The 25,120-nt window shown below is 37.2% G+C and overlaps 1 protein-coding gene across 1 annotated transcript in view; it reads right to left on the bottom strand.

The window, feature by feature from the left end:
- LOC132923017 (nuclear hormone receptor FTZ-F1) overlaps positions 1 to 25,120 on the bottom strand; it is a 62,991-nt gene that overhangs the window by 15,292 nt on the left and 22,579 nt on the right. Inside the window, exons 4-5 of the mRNA XM_060986804.1 lie at positions 16,465 to 16,851; positions 890 to 1,158 (exon numbers count right to left, since the gene is read on the bottom strand). Coding sequence (XP_060842787.1) covers positions 890 to 1,158; positions 16,465 to 16,851 — 656 coding nt within the window. The remainder of the gene's footprint in view (positions 1 to 889; positions 1,159 to 16,464; positions 16,852 to 25,120) is intronic.

The raw sequence follows: 25,120 nt of genomic DNA, 5'->3' as shown, positions 1-25,120 counted from the left end.
GGGGTGTGGAATATTCATTTCGTACCAGTTTAAACAACTACGCATATTTTACCGAGCCTACGCGATCGCGTAGGACACCACATCGGTCGTCACAAACATGTTCGTTGCAACGACGATAGCTTGTTATACTATTATTGTATGTGAAATTGATTACCGCAAAAAGTTACCCACGCAAGTACAATGTAATATTGATATGTGATGATGTGCGTTCGTCCGAAGAGAAAAATAATATCGATGCACTTCACCACACACCGTTATTAAAATCAGAGACAATAACATATAATTATTTTGTATAAAGCTCATTGTCGGGCAAAGAAAAGTCGAATAACGATGTGATGCACATTGATCGTGGTGATGATGCAATATTGGAAACGATATAAAACAAATAAAACTAATCGATAACGAGCAGTTGTTATTTCAAATAGGGGCGGTGTGTATCGTCGTATTATGTGCAGCGCTTCCTGTACATTTAAAAATTGAGATTTTTTATTGAATAGAAGAAAATCTATCTATACACTCATGGACAATAAATTAATAAGATATAAAAATACATTCGTAACGTAAAACACTTATGGGAAGTGACTATAAGCAATAACCCGCGCAAGTTTAGAGAATATTATCTTATCTTCGATTGGGCTCATCAGGGATACAGTTTAAAGACATGGTTTAAATTAAGAGAGAGATTATAGTACTTAGTATTAAGTTTCATGTGAAAAATATAATTTAGTTTCGCATATTCATTTGCAATTTTAATTTGTATCACGTTGTGTAGGGGTTGATGGTTGATTAGTTGTGATTTAAAATATAATAAGACACCCTGCAAGAAACGTTCACCGTTGTTGTTTTTGTTATTTTTTTCTTGATATAAAATTGGCAAACGACGTCTCACCTGGGGAATTTGAATTTCTTGTTTGATGTGCAAACTGGACACCGATGACGTGATGGTGGAGCCGGGGTACTGGCCTAGCGTGACCGCGTCGCCGGCCAACATGGCGAATTGGTGGTGGCTGTTGGCTCCGGCAGACGTGACCACGCCACCGCGCAACGTCTGCACGGCCATCTGTCGCTGACGCATCATCTGCAACTTTCTCGCCCTGTCCCGTTTGTACATAGGTCCGAATTTGTTCCGGCCTCCTCGCATCCTGTCCGCTCGGACGGCTAAAATACAAAACCATACACAATTAGTCAAATTGTTCAACTATATCAATACAATAACATGATCTAAACGATATTTAATACTATCACTATGTATACATTATATATTATATGTATAAGGGTATGTATATACCATCGAGTAGTTAATTTAATCTTGGATGGGATTTCAAATTTTTATATTGAAAAATTTACTTTCGTATTTTCGTATTGATTATATATTTACTCGTTTTAAAAATATTTGCATTGACATTTTATCAATATATTATTACTTTGACCCAAAATAAAATTATTTATTAAACATAAAATGTTTTAACACTCCAACTTCATTATATCTATATAATAAAATGTAGCGAAGGCTTTTAGCGATTGTAATAGCAGTGCGGTATATTGTATATTCAATATTGGTAAATGCACATTGTTGTGATGCTGTCTATATATAATATTATATCGTTGTCTCCGAGGTGCGATCATAATTATTATTAAATAATTTGTTTCACAACGTCGTAAGAACGCTAAAAACAATGGACCACGATTACGCCACTCACAACCGGCGCGGCGACGGTGGCGGCATAGAGCCAAATGTGAAACGGACGACGGAAATCCTGTCCGGCAGACTGCCGGTGCCGGAGATTTACGAACTCGTCCGCGAAAAAACAGTAACCGGCCAAGTGTGTTAATTACGCAGTCAAAATTTAATAGACGATATCGTATATTATATGAAATTCAATCAAAAATCATTGATGATCCTAGGGGGGGGGGATAAACGCATTGCATAAAATTTAAATAGGAAAAAAATCGTCGAATTGGGCGCAAAAGTTCAAAAATAATAAAAAAAATATCCGACGAAGATCATGATCATAGTATACGAGAAGCCGCATTCGAGAAAATGATCGTGCCGATACGAATAATATACGTACTCGGTAATTTACGTACGAGTAGGATAAGTGTGTAGACTACATATTTTATAATATAATATGTATATACATGTACATGTACCTACGAGTGTGTGTTTATAGTCAACAATGGTTCTCATCGCACAGGTTTCCCCGCCACGTCAGTACAGGAGAACAATAATGATAGTGAAAAAAAATACCTCCTATTATTAAAGTTATTACCAAACCGACATATTATATTATTACTATTATTATACGCGAGACGACCGCGGAACGTTACATACGACGACGACGACGACGACGACGTATAAGGGGGACACCGCACGGCGTAACGACGACGAATGCGACGGCGGCGGTATTGCATAGTCATCCTATATATTATACTATATAGGTATATATTTTTAATATTTTATTATTATTATTATTATCATCATCATCATCATCGTCATGTGAGTACCATGGCTATGAGACTATGACCGTATTATACACACTCGTTTGTACGAAGAACACTGAATAATATTTATCATTATTCGTCGTTATCATTAATGTTACAATTAATAGTTCGAAAAAAAAAACAAAAATAATAAAGACAAAATTCATAAAGTGTTAAGAGTAGAGGTTGATAAAATGATAGTTGTTGACGGTTATTTGACCGTCGCGACAGCGTCTTAACGACGCAAAATCGAAATGGGTCAGTGGTTTCAAATATAAGAGAAAATAAACCGTCTGTACACATCCCGTTGTACATGCGATCCTTATGAGTAATAAACAATAATTATATAATATCACACGCTCGCTGGACCCACCCGACACCGCTGGACGACGATGACGGTGACGACGTGATATATATATTTTTCTCGGTTTTACGCGCGCAAACAGAACTCGGTTTTAAAATATTACAATATATTAATTTATACTATTTACAATAATAATTCGTAGTGTACGCGCTCGTGCGTATTCATAATGTGCTGTATACAAGTCATAAATTTTTGACGGAAAGGGTGGGAGGACTAAAACGACTTTTGGTCGTCGACGAATATTATTACGCTGCGTAACGAGAAAATAACGAAAGAAAAAATAAACATTTTGGCGGATGGTATAAAATCGTATTCTAGCTAGCGCACGTCGCGTTGTATTATTATTTTTATAGTATAATATACAACGATGATGCTGATATTGTTATTGTCATATTGTGTACCTACCTATATCTATTATATTCTATACGTTTTGTTTTGTTTTGTTTTTTTATTTTAAATATAAAATAATATAATGATAATAATATATTTAATAATTATGCACCGGTCGCACTGATCTCGGTAGAAAAAACAAATGCTAGTAAACATAAACCGGTTATAGCGCAGGTTATGACGCACGAGTAACAAAAAAAAATTAGATATACACAGCGGATAATAATACATAATACGCGACCACCGATAGTGATAATAAAACATATGGTCGTCTTCAGTCGATCATATTACGATCGTGATAAGGTGGAGACCAATATCTGTGCTTATCTGTAGCATGCCGAAGCGCATATTATATACTTAGAAGAAACGTCGAAATCATTGATTAAATATGTTCATAATATTTTGTACGTGCAGAATCGACTATACACTCATTATAATTGTACATTATTATTATCATTATTATTATTGTACACATGGAAATATATAGAATTAATTCGTTCGGCTGATCAAAATAAGACAAACAATAATTATAATATAATACGTTTTACGGTTACAAACGATAAAAAAACGCCAATCGTAAATATAAAACCAACACAACTCTGTTCCCGTGGGATCGAAATCAATAATAATAATAATAACGTCGGTCGGAGTAAAACGTTTTTCCGATCGGATCCGCCAATAATACACACGTCGAATAATAATAATAATAATAATGTTATAATACGCATGCCCGTGCGTGTGGTGAATTTGTGAGCATTGCGCCACGGCTCCATTGCGTAAGGATATGCGCGCGATTTCAAAACGTAATTTTAGTGGATACATATCGAGATTGGGCGTTAAAACGAAAATAATTACAAAGCGCATTGCGTAAGTTACGAAATAACGTCGTCGTCGTCGTCGTCGTCACCACCACCGCCGCCGTCGCGATCCATAATCGGATGGAATCGATTACGGACTGGGGGAAAAAGCGTTTTCTATACACCCTGACCGGCGGAACGAAGGTGTATACGCCGTACACTACACATAAAGGAAAACGAATCGTCGCCAAAGGATTTATGTATATACAACACATTGTTAAGTCCGGACGCCGTCCGATTGCGAGTTGGACTTAAATTTTGATTAAAGCTCGGCTTTTCTTTTGCACAGATCACTATCGAAATCTGTCCCGGAATTACAGTAGTGCTATATCGTTTGATTCCGTTTCCATTCGCTCCGGCCCCCGTTATCGTTATCGTTATTATTATTATTCTCCCGTCGTCGTATATTATAGTCGTCGTCGTCGTCGTCGTCCTCCCCGTCTTACGATTACGACACCGGTCGATATTGTCCCGCCGGTCAACATATTGTGTCTCGGCGCTCTTTGCGGAATTTCCACGCTCGTACGTTATCGCGAAGCTCGTTAAAAACCGATCGCCTCGAAATGTTTACGAGCGTATTCACGGGACGACATAAGTATATATATATGTAATATGTATATACGACATCTACGAGAAGAGTCTTTGGCGGCGAAGAAGAGCTTATAATCGATAGTGAGCGTGTGGTGATGGAATGAGACAATTATTGCTGCAAACACGTTGTGAATATCACAATATTATTCTATAAAATTCGATATTATCATATATACAGCATAATAGTATAATGTTATGGACGGTACGCTCAGATGTTGAGCGCGACGAGACACGGAGGGAGATAAGGAGGTGACCGATTTTCTCGGCCGCAGTTGTATATTATACACAAACACGATCTCGAAGGCGTGTGGCCTTGAGAACAACACCACCGCCGAAGTCGCCACAAACGATAGATACACGCCGCTTACGCAATTAAGCGGCAGCGTTGTGGCAACGCGCAAGCGCGCGACGCGGCGGCTATGTAATAATATATTATTCCATTAAGCGGGGAGGCGGACGACGATTGTGTGCATATTATGTACTCGCCTAGCGCGCGGTTGTTGCGACGTTGCCGCTGCCGTCGCCGCCGCCGGCCGGTCACGGTGTACGGAGACTTGAACGCCGCACCGCCGCCGTCACGTGTAATGATATGTACGTACAAGGAGAGAATATATTCGTAAAGAAAAGAAAAAACTCGAAATTACAATAACAGTAGCGCGTTATTAGTCGGGTGGACGGTGAAGTATGGAGGTGAAGGGAACCGAGTGAAAACGCGCCTCAAATCACCTTACGATTATTTTGTATATATTATGATGTTATTATTATTAGTATACATTGTACAACGACACTAAAATATATTATTATCATATGGATGGAGATATTTGATTCTCAAGTGACAACTCTGTATAGTTGCATATATAACAGCTGCTGTGGTATATACAATACTGATTGATCGACTATAACCACTCGAGAAGAGAGAGAGAGACAGATACGTTTGCGATCTCAACGATGTGGCCGGTGGTGGCCGAAGACCGCGGGTACGCGCCAGTGCGAATATGAATGCGGCGGCAGTTTATTATTATTATTATGCACACGATTTACGGTCAAGGCCATTCGCCTTGGCCCAGTCGCGGCGGAGAAAAGTGAGTGCGCCGCGAGAGTTATGTATATATAATAATATAATAGCTGGTGTATAATAATACGAAAGAAAGCGCGTGCAGAACTGCCGCCGAGTTCCGCTTTTACTTTCTTCGGTTTTGCCGGCTCTTCGCACGCATAATATAGATATATTGCCGAAGACCGAAGGTCGTGCCGCCGGATTATAGCATCATCGTAATCGGGAAAAATTGATGCACCTCTCCTCCGGTGCATACGTCGTCATCGCCGCGAATGGGATCCGACGAAATTGCAGTCAATACAACTTTACAGCTGTACTCCCGCGACTATATAGACTCTAGAGTTTACGACTGGTAATATCATACTATGATCCGGCATCTGTGATAGTGACTTGGTCAGCGGTTGACGGTTGATATCACGGTGAAAATACCTACAACAACCAAATCGCGTTCGAACACAACTATATAGGATTTAACGCATATACGATAAGGATAAGCAGCCTGAACAAATGTTTTACCGCGAGTATATTCCAGATAACAAGACAAGTAAGAACGCGTCTGCGTGATGTATAGATAAGATGATGTTTGTGAGAAAAGGGTGCACAAATTGTAAATAAATAATATATAAGTAACGCAGTACCTATACAGATATGCAGTAGGTAGACGAAACAACGCCGACAATCGGTGTTGGTTTTTGTACATAGACTGTAAACACGGAGGATAATATTAGAGAAAAACAGTAGAGTTATTTATACTGCAAATAATGTTTCGTGTAACGTGATAACTGTAGACAAAGATAAAACGACATATTATAGTAATTTGATGAAACGACAAATTTTGAATTTTGTTCAGAGCTATGCGTCGGATACACGCGGTATTATATATCACGATTGTATAATATATACACAGGTATATTAAACCAATAAGAGAATTAATAAAATTGAGTTCACGGGTTAAACCTGTGAGTAATAGATGATATATAAAAAAAAGATCATTGATATTCCACAGGAAGTATAAGAAAACTACAGGAATGGATGGTGATGTATATATATAGGAGAGAGTTGTGGAGTGATTACAGACGTAACAGATAGGTAATGCATTATACATATATTATAGTTATAGACACCTACCTAAAATAATATATCTCCTAGGTGTACATAAAAAAGAGCCAAGACGTTGTATGAATAGTGATGAGTTACTGGAAGAGATATTACGTTATTTAAAGTTACGTGTTTTTAAAGTTGGTGAATTCTAGCTCATTGTGTTTCGATACCCATAACCGGTACGCATTTTCATCAAAATTGATTAATTTCATTTATGATTTGAGTGTGCATATATTATGTATAAACGTTTAATTTCTTGAATAAATCCTGGTTGTCAGTTAATTAATTATATATTCCCACGTTTATATTGTAAATATAGGTATATATGCGACCCATTGTACAGTATAATAGTCATACACAATAATAGTACATTTTGTCAAGTGAAACGCATATAGTTTTTGAATATTACATGTGAAAATTATCAATTATTCCGTTTTTCTTCTACTAAACGAACACAAATTGATCGGATTTTTTTTTCTCTCGCGAATCTATTATTGTCTGAACACCAGGAAGAGATGCTCCAGAGTTGAAGGTCTAATGGTTGTACGGAGAGATATTACTAGGAAGTTGTCGTCGCCGCGACGCTGCCGTCGACGGCGGGTTCACCTTGATTATCACACCGCCACACGCCGCCGCGGTGTAAACAACAACCCGGAATGGACACAACAATGCATACCATTTTCAACAGGAGAAATACATACTCCACCTCTACACCGCTACACTGCAGGCCCAATTGAATTATTATAAACAAAAGCACAGAAATCGAGTTAAATTAAACCATTGAAGTACCTAACGGGGAAACGTTTTGGAATTCTGATAATAGGCTATGAAATGGAAAAACAATTTTGATTTTGTTTTACTGTACACAGTGTATACTTACATACACCTGCAGTACATTATGCTATACAGGTGTGCTACTCGTATATTACCTACCTACTCTATTATATTGCACCTCGTTCGTATTAGCCTCACGGGGCAACCCCAAGGGGCGCTCAATCGAAACCGTACCGATAACTTTCTAAAACTAATCTATATTATGACATTATTATATTACATTACATTACAACGAGCATATTGTTGAGGCGTCTATTATTATGCTGTGATTAGGTATTATTTTTGTTCTTATTGTTATTGATAATAATAATAATAATCATAATTAAGTAACCAACGCCTCGGGTCAATTTATATTATATACGTACGCTGAGAACGAAAGTCCTACTTTTTACAACACAGCGTAAGAAGATTATGATTCAAAGCCTTAAAAGTTCAATAAGAAAAATTGTCATTAAACGGCTAATAAATAAGCCATATCCAAGTAGATGTTACGAAAAAAAGTTATCTTACTAAATATACTTAATTTATGGCACCGGAAAATATTCTGTTGGTTTAAATCAGGATTGCTTATTTTTACAAAAAAAAAAACGATTTGATATAATGCTTTCAAACGTCAAATCACATGTACAATTCGATATAATAATATATAAGATTTTATTTTATTATTTTTACTGCACACACGAGTAGACTAACAAAATACGTTGATATAAAAAAAAACCGTAATAAAAATATTTATTTTGGTCACGTAATATTGTTTCGTTTAATATTGTTTAAACTTGTACAACAGTTTCAATTCCGCCACCATGGCGCGACTATATGTCATTATCGAAACGTTATTATTTTTCCTAGGGAAGAAAACTGCAGCACGAATCTATATATAATATAATATACAAAATACGATATTGTCCCGTGATCGAACGGACGGCCGCAACGGAGGAACCTAACCTTATAAAGGCACATTGATGGCAATTGTTTTTCCCTTCTCTCTCTCTCTCTATATATATATATATATATATATATGAATATATTACATACACGTCGCATGTATGTATACCCCGGGGGAAAGGAAAACGTAAGAATTAAAGAGGGCTGTCTCATGGTATCAAATCCAAATAGTGGTGGCGGCGAATCGTGCTTAACCTTGACAACTTGGCGTGGCGCTATATATTCTCAAGGCCGAAAATGGCACAACCGTGATAATAAGTGCAAACCGCACCCGACGGTTAATCATAATCATCTCCAGTACTCATTATCATCATTATCGTCGTATCACAAACCGTCAAAAGTGCCTACACTCTACGTAACACGGCGGTAAGGCGGCGGTCCCGCGCGGCAAAAATAAAAACGTCGTCCGTTTTCTCTTTGTCCCGCTACCGTCGCTGCCCACCGCCACTAAGTTCACCGAAGATCGGTTTGAATAATATTATATTATACTGTTTAACAGCGTGCGTGTGTGTGTCGTTGTCGTCGTATATCGGATTGTGAAACTGGTTGTACCTAATAAAATTAAATAAAATTCGGGCACGTGACCATCGACAGGTGGTGGGTACGCAGACGATGGGCGGACGCGCGCGCTGTGTACGTAATGGTGAGGCCGAGTTTGGAGAAAGTGAACCCGATGTCGTGTACACGCATATCTATAATATAATATATAATGTTATACAGAAGAAGAAGAAGAAGAAGAATACGATATGTAACGTGCGTTCAATAATGTGTATACATATATTATAATAATGGTATGGTATAATATATTATACATTATGTGGTAGGCACAGGAGAGGGAAAAGTGGAAGGGGTTGGCGAGAAAGATATGGGACGCGCGTCTGCGCTGAGGCAACCGAACGGCGACCGTTGCGTAACGTTCGCTCCGGGCACGTCTGCAGACATTGACAGTGGCCCATTTCGACGTTATGATATTACCAATCATCAAACGTCCAGAAAAACTGACGGACAGTGAAACGGGACGACTAAAAATAGTTTCATAACGAAATCAATATTTCATATTTTTTCTTTTTTATCCTTTGCCTAATGTCCTATCCTATAATAATACTATTAAGTCGATGTCGTCCATTCAATCGATAAATCATTCGTATTGGGGTTATGTATAACATTAATATGCGGATGGAAATAATATAATATAACAGTACGGCACACAATATCCGACTAATAAAAACATGGCTCAACAGAGTCAATTGCTCTTTGCAGCGTTCATCCGTCAGTAATTTCATCACGAGCGGACGCGGAGCGCATAAAAAAAAACAATACATGCATAATATAGGTCTCGGCGCGTAGAGACATTTACGACACGGCTACGTACCGCCCACGTGTGTTAGCTCTCTGCGAGCAGACGTTCCGTCGGTGAAAGCCGGACACACACACACCATAGATTATAATATTTCGGTTGCAACCGCACCCCAGACGCTTTCGACATTAAGTACAAACTGTACAACAATAATTGTCTGGACATTGTCATTCAAAGTTATTTTTTCCACATCTTTTCGGTGTGGAGCGAGACGACAAAAAAAGGCAATAAAAATACGAGTGAAAACGTCTGCCGTATTGTTTTTTTCGAAAGCAAAAATGCACGCACAACACAGACCGCGGTTAACGTACTTTTTACTGGGAATTGAGATAATATTAATGTACATGCGAGCGTGCTGGTTACACGCATACGACATATAATAATACACGATATATGATATAGGTACGAGTATTTGCATTTGGTTTTCAAATCGCCGTAGATATAATATTATTAATATAAAATAATAGCATATACGGACGGAGGCCGCCACCTGGGTAGAATTATTATGATGCAAAGCAAAACGAATGTCGCAAGACGCGGGCGAAAACGGACGGAAAATATCGATTCGATTCGGCCGGCGTTTTGAAATAACCGACGGTAGCAATATAGAGTTTTACGGATGGCGAACCAACAGGCATTTTTACCCCGCGGCCCGGCCCACAGGTTGTTAAAAATTAAAAACACGAAATTCGTTTTTCCGTTAGAACACACACGCTCACTGGTGTCGACACGGACACCACGAAAAACCAGCGACGCGCGTGAATGTATCGCCACCGCGTATTTTAATGCCAACGGATTTTGCTGTACGTGAAACCATCAGAAACAGTAAACACTGATAACTAGTAGTGTTAGGTATAGACGTGCAATGATATAAATATTATCATTGTACGCAACTAAACGTAGGTGTTGTGTAAAGACAAAAACAGTATTAAAAAAAAAAATAGGTCAGTCGACCGAACGAAACGGTTGTCTGATAAAACGACGTGTAGCACGCACACATTTCGGCGCCAAATCAAACTTATAACGAAGCTTTCGGGAACGTTGAAAAATTTAATTAGATTAATTTTATCATTATCGATTTATACGTGCGATGCCGCGTACACCGCGAGAGAACGGAATCGCGATAATTAATAATAATAATATTATTGTAAATAAATATTAAATAATATTGTAGTGTTAGAGGCATTAAAAAACGCGTTTATCGTCGTTACGTGACGACTGCGGATGCGGCGGCGGCTGCGGCGACGGTTGGGTGTTGGCCGACCGCGTTCGTCGTATATACATCGAGAGAAACCTACAACGACGGCGGCGCGTCCGCAGGGTCTCTAGGGCGGTCTTCTCATTTCTCGTATTATTATTACTATTTATCCCGACGGACAGAAATTATTTAATAATAATCGTTAAAATAATATTATATTACAATAATGTAACTAGCTGGTCGGAGTAAGAGAGAAAACGACGACGATTCAGTGGCGGTAGCGGCGGCGGCGGCGGTGTAACCATCGCCATCTCCGACACCGGTCTACACCGTACAATGACCGACACACACGCACGAACGACAGAGAATATTCCGATCGGCCGCGCTCAGAAAAACCGGTCCCCCCGCGGCGGCGGGGTGGAGGCGCGTCTCATTATAAAAAGCGACGACGACGTGCACGCGGCGCACCGGTGCGCGCTTATAGGGGGCATTGTAACGAAAATGAATAAATCGTATGAGGAAAAAAACCGACTGACTATCGTTTTTGCCAGACACTAAATATAGGTACTACCAGAGCTTTTCTCGACGACGGACGAACGCGTCTTGTTGCCATCAGACATCTTTTCCCCTCCCCCGGGACGACATATTTTAAAAATCATAATATTATTATTGAAAATTACGCAATTTTCAACATTATAATATCAATAACCGTCTGTGTCGTTTAAGGAGACGGCAAACGTCTCTCGGGCCAACGGTCTTAAAATACGTTTCGAAAATCGCACGCCACCGCGCGGGCCGGCCGGCGTGCAGCCGAGGCGGCGGAGAGGGAAAAAAAAACTCGCGTAATAATTTGCCGCCGCGTACACCCGGTGAGCGTGCGCGCGCGTGCGTGCGTGTGTGTGCATAATATACGCGGGCGACGGCGGCGCGGCGCGCAACTGGGCCATCGGGGCGAGCGGGGGGTGACGTTGGGCGGAGATTGTGTGACCTACTCGCCGGGACCCTAATTAAAGGAGCGCGTTGCGAAACGCCTAGGCCGCGCGCGCCGCGCTCATGTGTGTGTGTGTGAGTGAATATATGCGCAAGTATACTCGGGTAAGCGTGTAAACGCGTGTGTGAGTAATACTCGTGTGTGTGTGTAGTTTACGTGTACGCGCCCAGCAGACACATACACACACGTCTGTAAATGAATAATAATATGCTAATCTACATTCTGAATGCATTGTGTGTGCGTGCGCGCGCGACAGCAAAAGAAAAAACGCAAACACACACACGTACAACACACACACACACACACACACACATACATACATACGCATACGCAAACATCAAACCGCACCGTCGAGAGTGAGAAGAATGATGACAACTATTGTGCAACAGCCTACGCGCGCACACATGTACCTGCAGGTGTGTGTGTGTGTGTGTGTGTGTGTGTGTGTGCAGGCGCGCGAGTCGATTTTCGTTTTCGTTTGATTATTCATTTGTTTTTCGTAAATATATATATATAATATAATATCCAGACTCGCTTTCGCGCGGCAGATAACGCAAGAAACTAGGTAACCGCCGCCGTAACTGAAATATTCTCTCCCACCGCCGCCGCCGCTGTAACGTTACGACGGATTATTAATGGTCCGTTAACGAGTCTACGGCGCGCGGGGGTTTTTGCACAACTCGAACGGTACGGCCGCCCGCGCGAGCGTATTTCAGAAACCGTTTTTCTCTCGAAAAATAAAATACGTGCCCTATTTCGGTGTTATATGCTCACTGCCACTCGACACCCCCCCGGGACATAACAATGTACAATGTACGGTATCGGTGTGTATGCGACTCGAACACAATATAATAGTACAACACCTGAAGAATTTATCACCGCCGTCCGAAACACAAACGGTTCGCATATAAAGGCGACACGCGCGAAACGAACGATATATTATATTATGTACCTATAATAACATAATATCGTTGGGAAATCGATACGCGTATCGTTTTATTGTTATTATTATTACTATTACCTATACACGGTATAGTCTTTGGGGAGAATTTTACCACCCACACTGCACGCACGCAAATGTCGTATACGCAAGCATCGTGCCCGATATGTTTTTGACCGTATATGCTGCACCGCCGCAGCGTGATAATATTATATATTTAATGTGTTTTATTACGTGTACCGCGACGACAGAATAAAAAAATAAACGTGGAATGCGTTTAGTACGAATCGATGCGATTTGTGATGAGCCAATTTTCAGATTGCACGCAACAATCGCTACAAAACAATCGACAATGCACATTACACACAGAACAGGATTTCCGAACGCGATTATCAGCAGTACATAGCGCCCCGGCGGTTAAAAGAACGGAAGTTCGATGCGTAAATTTCAATAGAATAACAGATTGAACGCACACACACGAGCGCGCGACAGCGTCACAAACATACGTCGTACAGAATACACCTCGATGTCTATCTATATACACATATTATACTCTGGTGCACTATAGCGGGAAATTAGGTTAATTTTCATGCCAAAACCAATTATTATTATTATTATTATTACTGATAATAATATTATATATATTAAATATAGTTACTCGTGTATATGTACAACTGTTGTGTACCTATCATTTTATAATATCTAAACCATAAAAATGCGCCACAATTGTTATCATTATTCTATAGTCAACCACATTACTCCCTTCCACCACCTAACCACCCGGTACACGTATAGTACATACTGTAGTACCTATACGACATCGAAAATTAAATAATATTATTATTATTACTTTAATACTAACCGAATATATTATATACATATGGACATATACAATAATAATAACATAATACGTTATACAATTTTAACTTTTTTTTATTCTTAAAAAAACCGAAGGACTGAATAGATTATAAATACAAAACGCAATATATCGTCGTTTTTATATATGTATTTCTATTATGTATTTGATATTCTACCGGTGGGACGAATCGCCTTGTAATAGAATAGCAGAAATAATAATAATAGTAATAATAATAAACTGTATGATGTCATGGAAGAATGGTGGAAAGCAATGTATATAGATGGTGGGAGGGGGGACGCTGAGAAAATCTTGACGATCTTGACACGGATTCGGTCTGTGGAACAGAAAACCCGAGTTTTTTTTTATCATTATTATCTCTACGTGTATATATTCTCCATAATACGAGTTACAAAATAGTAAATGTGTTTTTTACAACTTGTTACAAAAATCTTATGAGCGAGTTTTTTTTAAATATTATTTACAAATACTATAACACTTACAGCGTATGTACCTCTAATAGGTATTACTACTTAACCCTATCATATGTGAATATCACGATTTTATTTGTCTTTTTAATATGCATTATATTGTAATATATTATATATAAAATTATAAACTATCGAATTTTTCTAACGTGGTATCATATCAAAATTATGCGGTTTCCTGACAATTATAATATAAGCATTTTATTACTTGCACGAGTTATACTACCGTTATCGTTTATTGAAATACAAATTATTTTACACAACAAATTACAACAAATGATACACGATACGTTAACTTTATAGTTTATTGACTGACAGATGAAAATATTTTATAATTGAAATTTCTTTCCCAACGTGCAATACATAATTTTAAGTTTACGTTGAAGCGATGAACTAGGATAACGTAAATAAGTGAAACGAAGAGACTAGTAAAGATACTCGAAATTTCAAAATAACGATAGTATTATGCGACCAAAGATCGGAACGAACTTTTAGCGTACCTAGGAAAATTTAAATCGAAACTTTATGACTGCAGCGTGATTACTATTTCGGAAAATCGAGTATAAGAATATATATGTTTTTCTAAAAGATCAAGAGTTCTATAATTTCTATACAATATGTGTGTATCATAAAATATATGTGTATACTGTATGATGAGAATCGTTCCCTCCTGTTGCGCAATAAATGGAATATGATTTTAATAGTAGACAAAGTTAACACCACGGGTTACCCGTCAATAAAAATCAATATCACTAATATATTATTTTGGTAATAATATAACCACGCATAAACAAAGACTCAAAAATTGTATAAAACAACAATTCATTTGTGTATATATATTTTATTGTAGGCCCATTGGAAAATTAAAACAAAACGTTCAACCTCGAAACTCCCTGGAACCTTATTAATAATATATTGCAATACTGACTTTGATGGTTAATAATACATACAATAACCTGGGTTCAAAAAAATCGAAAATACGGGTTATCAAAGTTGTACTTTTGATAGTTTTTTTTCCTGTACGCGCGGTTGGAAATTCACAATACTACGTGACCCGCATTTCCTCAAAACACGATAATTAAACGAAAATACTTGAATAAAATTAATTTATTTTTAAAAAACAAATAGAAATAATAATGAATCAATCAATTCTAATTTAATCTGCACACCGGGATAATAGAAAAAAGCTATCCGATTCAATACTCAAACGCAAACCAGTTCGTCGGACAGAAATTGCGAACACGGTCTCGTATTTTACAAACAATATTATTATCGCTACATATTATAAAGGTAGTAAAGTAGCATTGGAGTGTTGTGTCACACACACACGTTTTTTGAACTCGGGAGAGAAGCATTTAATTAAAATAATTGGGCGGATGATCCAAAATTGTACACTTGCGCTGCTGTTAGCTGTATACGTTCAACAAACGTGGACAAATCCCTCGTAAAATTTATTAGAGCTGTTTTACGTATATCATCATATCGCCCGGTGACTACACACGACAAATTACTACAACTACATAATAATAGGTGATACACGCTGCGCAATTTGAGAATTTAAACACGAGGCGTTTTGTTTTCGTACGTTAACATGTACATGTCAGACAAATGCGATTTTCGGTCGTTTTCTTAGTCGCTTCGGGCGACAGGTGGTGGCTGTTATTGATAATATTAGTCTATTATAGTACTATTTGATCTAACGTAAAATTTATTAAAATACTTAAACCCAAATAATAATAATTAAGCGCTTCCAACAAATCATGATAAATGACATGTTTTCGATGTTTAATTACTATATGAATTTATAGGGCTGCCGTTTATAAGTTTTCGTAGTTGAAATATTAGTAAACAACTTTAAAAAGCACGATTTTACGCGAACGCATGTATATGTAGTTAAAATATATATATTTATGTATAGAGGTACTCGAAACAGACCGGTGAAGTGTATGTATATATATATATATATATATAGTGATAATAATAAAAAGTAATATAAATATCAAAAGACACTAACCTTCGAGTTTCATGCCGACTTCGAGACATTTCTGGAACCGGCAGAACGGACACCGCTTCCTTTGGGTCTTGTCGATGTGACACGACCGCTCGGCCACGCACGTGTACACCTTTTTGTTTTGCACGGTCCGTTTGAAGAAGCCTTTGCATGACTCGCACGTGAGTAGACCGTAATGGTAACCGGACACCTTGTCACCGCACACGGGACACAGTTCCTCGATGCCTTCCTTGGTGTCAGGAAGCTCGGAACCGGTGGCCGACGGGTTGACGGCGGCCGCGGCCGCGGACACGGGCGTACCGCCGCCGTTTCCGCCGACGGCCACGTACTGCTGGAGGCCGTCCATGGAACCGGACACACCGCCACCTCCTCCTCCGCCACCGTTTCCACCTGCAGAACCGAACAAATATGCTGTATCCACATTACCCAGCTGATAACAGCCCTGGTTACTGCCACCCATCATCGAGTACGCGGCGGCCGCGCTGGACGAGGGCGTTTGGTGCTGGGGCGGCATGTACTGGTACAGGGGCGGCGATGAGGCGGGCGGCTGGTACAGCGAATCGTCACCGCCATCGTCGCCGGACGCCTGTGGCGGGCTGAGCCCGAAATGGGACAGATAACTGGCAGAGTGATCCATGCCGGCTGCTAACATATGACGTACGTACGGGGCGTCCCGGAGGGGCACCCACAAGACACGCGGATCGCACTATTTGTCACGAATAAGGGCTGCTCGAGAGCATATTTTACTAATGTACTATATATATTTATATATTTGGGTTCTTTGGCGGGGCGGTATGGGGTGGTAGGGCGAGATAATGACCCTACAGCACCCGTAAAAAGCGCTGCGACGGGTTTGACGTTACGACGACGGCCGTTGCGCTGGAATGTCGTCGCTGTAGTTGCTGGCCGCGCGAAGACACGGGGGGCGGCTAGCTGTCGGCTTTCGTCATGTCTATGGCTATTGCACTGCAGGTTAGCGAGACTCGTTTGCACAACAACGCGCCCGGCCCGATTTCGTCACTGAGACTGAATCGGGCGACGACGACTATACGACGACGACGACGAAACGCAATCGTTGCGCGGCTCGCCGCACACACACACACACACACACGGGCGCGCGCGCGCTACACGAACACACAACACACGGGCGCGCGCTACACGCTACACGCACCGGGACCGGTGGGGGACCGACACACAACTGGCGCGCGCGGACACTGTACGACTGCGACGACACGACGGTGACCAAACACGAATTCTGAAAATTATTATAATAATAAATAAACGGTTATTTATTATTATTATTATTATAAAAATTAAATAAACGATTTTTTTTCCGATTTATATTATATCCGTATAATATACACACTAATTCGAGATTTATAAATATAAAAAAATATTTTAAGAATAAAATAAAACGATACGATTTTTAAAAAAAAAAATTTTTACAAGTACCGCGAGAGGACGTATTTTATTTTACAACGAATCAAGCGCGCTCGACGAACACATGTACGAAACTTCGCGGCAGAGTCAGGTTAGCCGTGGCCGTAAGATCGGATACCACACACACAGACACACTGACACGGACGGCACGACGAAACGGCTGAAACAAGTGAAAGTGACGGGGCCGGCCCGAAGTGGGGGCAACGCGTAATGGCTGTGGCGGCGGCGACGGCGGTGGCGATGGTAGCGGCGGCGGCGGCGGCGGCGCGGTCGTATAGTCGGAGGCGGGACGGCATGGGGGGGATCTCAATGACCTACTTTCAATTCTGTATGTGTGTGTCCACAATGAGTCCGATACACGGAGCAAGGCGGGTTAGCGCGCGCGCAAGTGTGTGTGTTTGTGTGCGAGCGCGCGCGGGGAGTATGTGTGTGTAAGTGTGTGTGTATATGTGAGTGTGAGTGTGTGTGGAGTGAGCGTGTGTGTGTTGGAATACGCGCGCCAAGAGGGGTGGTGAACGAAGATACGCGCGCGTCTCTCCTCAAGGTTGCTTAAATAATTAACTAATATATTATTATATTATATATTTATATATTTGGAGGGAAAAAAACGAGTTAAATATTAAGTTAAAGTAATAATAATAAAAAAAAAAACCCGTAATTCACGCGTAATAGTTCTAGGTATTTTATAACTTTTAAATTTTAATATCGTAGTTATGTTTATACGTGTTGTATCGATCGCAGGATTTTGATAAACATGCGGTTTATTATATATTTAATACCCGAATTTTACATATTATAATAGGTGGTATACAATGTAACTATACGAAAATATTCTTAGATCAGTTAAAACCTCAAGTTAGACTGAAATCGTATAATTTTTAAAACAGTTTAAACCTCATAAGCATAGTACCTACACTTTAATACCATAATAGTATACTATACACTATAATAGAATGAGTAGTGACTATATATTGTATTTTATAGTGTTTTAAGAAAAATGTGTTTATTTTTTGTTCCATCATCGCAATCAAACGTTTTTAAACTTTAAATGTTTTATTGATCTATTAATCGGTTCGTGCATATATAGTATATACGTATGAAATACAAATATTTTGGTGTATTAGTTTAACAATAAAAAATTATGCATATTTTGCCAATATAAATTCCAATATGTGGCAACTGTCTGATAATTTAATTGTTAATTAAACTTTATGCAAATTGTGCGTATACTAGAATATTACAGAGAATAATTTTCCTATAAAAGGACAGCTTTTCTATGTTAAACTTAACTGACGTGAAACGTGTTCCATTATTATAATAATTTTGGCAAGTGTATCTTCAAACTTTGGAAGACTGTATAATTATTATATATAATTGATTGACCAGAATGTGAAAACATTAAATGGTGAGTCTGTATAAGCAAATTATATTTTACTGGTTATAAAAATATAGGTAACCTATGATTGAAATACTAAATTGAAATAAAAAGATTGAAAGCAGGTTGTACACATTAAATATAATACCTACACAATAACTAGGTGCGATCATTAAGTTACTCAATAAAATAGGGTTAATTAATATTACAGACAGGATTATTCTATGAACTTTGATAACATTCATTTCATGTCAGTATAATTTCAAAACTCGTTTTTATTAAGTAAATTTAATCTATATTATTATGTCATAAGAATATAATTATTAATAATAATATTGTGTTAACAAATATTTGAAAATTAAATTACATATTTAAAATATAAGTATATATTTTAAACGACACATATAGAAAATATCAAATTTAATTTAATTTAATAATAACCAAAATACAATTAAATAAAAAAAGAATCGAGACGGAACAGGTGTGATATTATTGATCATTATTTCAATATGTTAATTGTAACTAAAATATCATCAAAATATTGTCATGCCCACTTCCGTCGTATATTTTAAAGCTTTTCTTGTCGTTGTCACCCTACTGACCCAATTCCCAAGGGAAAATATAATCATCTCATCAGACCCTTAACGATTATACATACAACATGTATACAAAAAAATAAGTCCGCCTTATTTTTTTAATTTGTTCTACACACCAGGAGATTATACCTACTGATTTTTTTGCTATTCATAAACGTTTCGAGTGTTTTTTACACGCCCCTAAATATATATATACGCACGCAGCGGAGTCACCTGATACTGTCGACAGGTGCAAGGGTTATTAGAATAAATCCATTCAACAGTATTTAACATTTTCCCTAAACAACCATAAGGTTTACAATAATAAAAAATTTATATTTAAAAAAAATTGTTTTTTAAATAATTATGTAAACGTGACCTATTTCCCACACAACTTTAGAACTAACCAAATATATTATAATTAGGATTTTTTATTAACCATATGAACCCAATCTAAAAATATTCATATAAATATATATTTATATTTATGTATGTTGAGTATACACGACGACCGAGCATAAATAAAGATCAAACACAATTATACACATAATACGCAGGTTCAATTGTTTTCATTTTGTACAAATATAAAATTAAATGTCAAGTACCGAGTGTAGATCTATTCAGCTTCTGTACAATTATATTTACGATATATGGATTATGGTATATGTGGTGTCCTACTAACCTACATAATCGAGTGTGCTCTCGTTTTCTTATCAGTCAGGGGAAAAACAAAATACATACAAATATTATTTGCACACGCAACTTGAACAAAATCGATAAAAATCCTTTTTATGAACGCGTTATCAATTAAACGAATAAATGACGAATAATTGGCAAAACATATTATAGTATGAGCTAATATTATTAGATATAATAATTTTTTAGGTATGTTAACGTACGTCGATAATATAATATTATATTGCTTAACACAGAAGTAATTAATTATTGTTATAATGAAAACAAATAAATTTATTATTTACAATTCATGTGTGTATGTAACTATATTGTGTTCTCAATTTATCTGCGTGATAAATGCGTGATTAAATTTAAATCCATTAAAATGTCAATCAACAATAATTTATGTAAATAAAAAAAAAATTTCTTCTATTAATTATTAGGTATAATGGTGTCGTTCATTTAAAACTGTCATAAAAAATGTCTGAAATTTGAATTTTTAATAACTCAAGACACATTTCATAATCTCACCACTCCAAAACAGTACCTATTAAATAGGTGCTAATAATGATGATTGATGACTAATATAATATTATTGTATATTGAAACATTCAATAAAATAATTGATAAGAAATCGGCATTTTATGTTATGACGTCAAAATGAATTCTTAATAAAATTAATTTTTTAAGTACACATGGATACAAGGAAATTGTTTTTAAAACTTTTTTTTATATTTTACTTATTCTATACGTATAATAATTCAATTTTCAATACAAAAAACATTTGAACATATTCAATTGTGTATAGATAGGTTAATATATATGTATATTATATATTTAAAAATCGTGTAAATGGATTCGCATTTGATGTCAAATCGAGGCATACTATTTTATTATTCATATGTGTCAAAGTAGAACGTATATAAGTAAAAACAGACATTCGTATCGATTGTTATCGCGTCTTTTTTTTATTATTTGAGCTAGGACAAGCAGGTCCATAGTTCAACACATACACTGCAGAATACTTTGAAATACCATATTTATGTATCTAGGTTACTGACAATAATATCGTATATAATTATTACATTTAAGTAAATATATAAAGTATACACACACATACACATATTATACACACATATATATATACCATAATCAAATCGAAATCATGAAACAAAATTACTATACTTTTGAACTTGTCACGTCTCTAAATAATTATTATTTGCTGACATAAACGACGAAACACTCGTGGGTTGTTTCTTTTCGTAAATGATAAACCACCAAATGTCATAATCGATATAGAAACCTAATAAGATAGTACAAGCGCATAAGGTCACTCAACAACATTAACACACAGTGATCACAGCAATCGTTTAATATAACATTTGAGGTTTCTGAGACGCGTTTCGCACACATTATATTACAAATTATACGAGCTATTATATATTACTATTATACAATATACGCGACTACGTGTGTAGAAGGAATATAATATAATGTACGATTGTACTGTTTTAAAGATTTATATATATATTTTTTTTTAGATCGCAATATCATATTCGTCGTAGTGCATTTTAATTTTGGAAGAGAACAAAGTTCGCGTGGGATTTGGCCTTAATATAAAATACGAAATAAAAAAATCGGCCAGCCGGCATCAACGCAACAACATTTATACTAGCTGCAGTTACACAGTAGCTGGCGTCTACGGGGGACGACCGAAATTTTAATACAATTTTTTCATTCTCGTATCTTATTGCGACCATTTGATGAGTTGGTTAGGAGGGTAAAGACTAAGGTCCGAGAGGATATACCATATACAATATACATATATAATAATAATAATATATAGGCGTCTATACAACCTAAGTATATCAATGGTTAACATTGCGATCTATCCGTTAGACATATAGATATACGTAAGACATTTAAACCCCTAAACCTTTATAATCGATTAATAATCAGAGTACATATAATAAACTCGATAATTTTATTCAAAAATCTATAAGACTCGAGCCATATAATATATAAACGAATGTATTCTGCTGCAAATATGAAATATGATGTTATATTAGTAGAGATATACCTTCATCGGGCGGTAATAGGGAATTTTAAATCGCGTCAAACATAATAATAATACATATACAATATATACAATATGTAATATGTATACACGACACGCGGGCGCGTATTACCATACAATCAAACGAATTCGGAATTGAACGTAATAATTGAATTGTTGTGCGTTTAAAATGTTTAAATAGCGTCGTGCGCTCGCGCGCCGGCCCAAATAAATAATAATAACCACGTCGCGAGTATAGGTATATTACACACACACACAGACACTCGTACGAAAATATTATAATATATTATTATAATATCAATAATAGATTCTACATAATACGTATATGCGAACGACAAAGGGATTGGGCAGAACGCGGCTTTGTGCGGCGCGTGGTGCGTAGCGGGGTGGAGCGGCGGAGGGACCTAAGCCCATTGTATAATATTATATTATTATATTATTGCTGTACACACATAATATAATTTAGTACACATACACACACACGCGCGCGCGGATAATTATGTACAGACGTACCACACTGACATGTACGTTTATTACGCGTGTTGGTGAATAGTGATGTGTATTGTATTTATTATAATACGCGTAATCTATATGCCGACCGGCGCCGCCGAAAACCCAAGATATTGGCCAGGGATAATCAACAGTAATATCGATGTATATCGTAATAAAGCTCGTACATTATTATGTACATAATATTAATATTATGTACACACACACACACACACACAAACATAATAGCAGGCGTTATGGGCCGCAACGTTAACGCAGTTGTGCTGGGCACGTGAACGGAACGACCGGCGCGATGCGCCTGCGCGCCGCCGCCGCCAAACCGCGATACGACCTACTTACGTAATCGCAACACTTGCACTTGAGCCAGTTACGTCTCCGTGACGGTGGCAGGTTGTGTCAGTGGCGACCTCCGTCCCACCATCGTCGCCGCCACAGCAGCAGCAGCCGCCAACCCCACCCCGCCCCGCCGACACCCCCGGTAGCGGTTTTTCTCTCACATTCAACGCGAAATTTTCGCGCGTGAACATAAATAGACGCGCGCCCGCGTATAAATAAATGCGCCGGACAAAACGGTTGTGGATAAAAAAAGAAAAACATCGGGAAAATGAATAATATTACACACGATTATATATATATCTTTACTATAACACCAAAATATTACCAATGAGAAATTACGCGTCACTCTCAAGTCTCCGGACGTCGTAGTACAACGCTATCGCATAAAATATAATATACACCTATTCTGATATGTATGTATACTATAGGAATAACAATAATTTTACAACGGTGGTAAATAATAATAAGCAGTATACATAATAGGTATACCATAGGTACCATAATAGAACTCGCGCAAGCTGTAGGTTCAAGGATTACCTATGTGTCTTGTAAAAAAAAAAAACAATTGTAGCAAATGGAAAATATCGAAGAGACCGGTATATTGTTGGTGGTCGTATTACTCGTATTACATTATAATTTATATATATTAACACCTATACTATTGTCTACTATAATAATACTTCCATGCCGTGCGATTGATAATAGTATGACATAGTGTATGCTACTATAAGTAATTTTCCTGAGATAATTATAGTTATAGATATAGATAATATTGCAGTATTATCGCATTATCAAATGCGAGAAATACTTAGTCCGACAAAATAACGTCCCCACCTATGTTTTGCTGCGAGTCATTGAGCGGAAAATTATATCGAGAACAAAAATAACTCTCTGAAATTTATTATGAAATATCATTTACGATTTTAGTGCACCTCTGGACACACGTTTTTTATTATTTTGCAAAATTATGATTTCACAATAAATAATATTTAAGGTTAGTGGTGGCAAATTAATATTTACATTAATTGTGATTTGTATAAAATAAAATTCAATTTTTTTTTATCAGCTCAAATGTTTATGTATTTAAAAATTTACACAATAGATAATTTATAAAGGTTATGTATTATTATTTATATCATAGAGAAATTGACTAAACAAATTAAAACAAATAAATCATAACATTCTTATAGTAACTAAACAGTAATTGTTTAAAGAATTGTGTATTTCAGATGTAAATAGGCTTTTCAGCTTTTGTTATTTTTAAAGTAATTAATTATTACAATAATGATTTTCGTCTATACATATTTATATAATAGACATGTAATATGTGTATATGTATAGAGATATTGTTACATAATATCTCAAATTAAGTCTTAAAGACATAAGATTTTACAAGTTTTATCGATTGTCTTATGAAAATCTAATTGATTTTATTTTCTAATGTGGTTTTTTCTTCACTAATAGTAATAATCGATGTCAATTGATATAAATTAAAAGTTTATAAAATAGCTGTTATACCTACGTTTATTTTGTATTTTTATTTTTTAGGTCACACATACACATTGCTGAATAAGTTTTCATTCAATTCAGTGAAAAATAATAGAACTGCCAAGAAGTTGTAGTCCTTGAGATAACTCCCCACCCTCTATGGCTCTATACATGCTAGAATCG

Source organism: Rhopalosiphum padi, chromosome 1, assembly GCF_020882245.1.
Source record: "Rhopalosiphum padi isolate XX-2018 chromosome 1, ASM2088224v1, whole genome shotgun sequence".
Taxonomy (NCBI): domain Eukaryota; kingdom Metazoa; phylum Arthropoda; class Insecta; order Hemiptera; family Aphididae; genus Rhopalosiphum; species Rhopalosiphum padi.
Note: the sequence above shows the minus strand (reverse complement) of the source record. Positions and strands in the feature narration are given on the sequence as shown.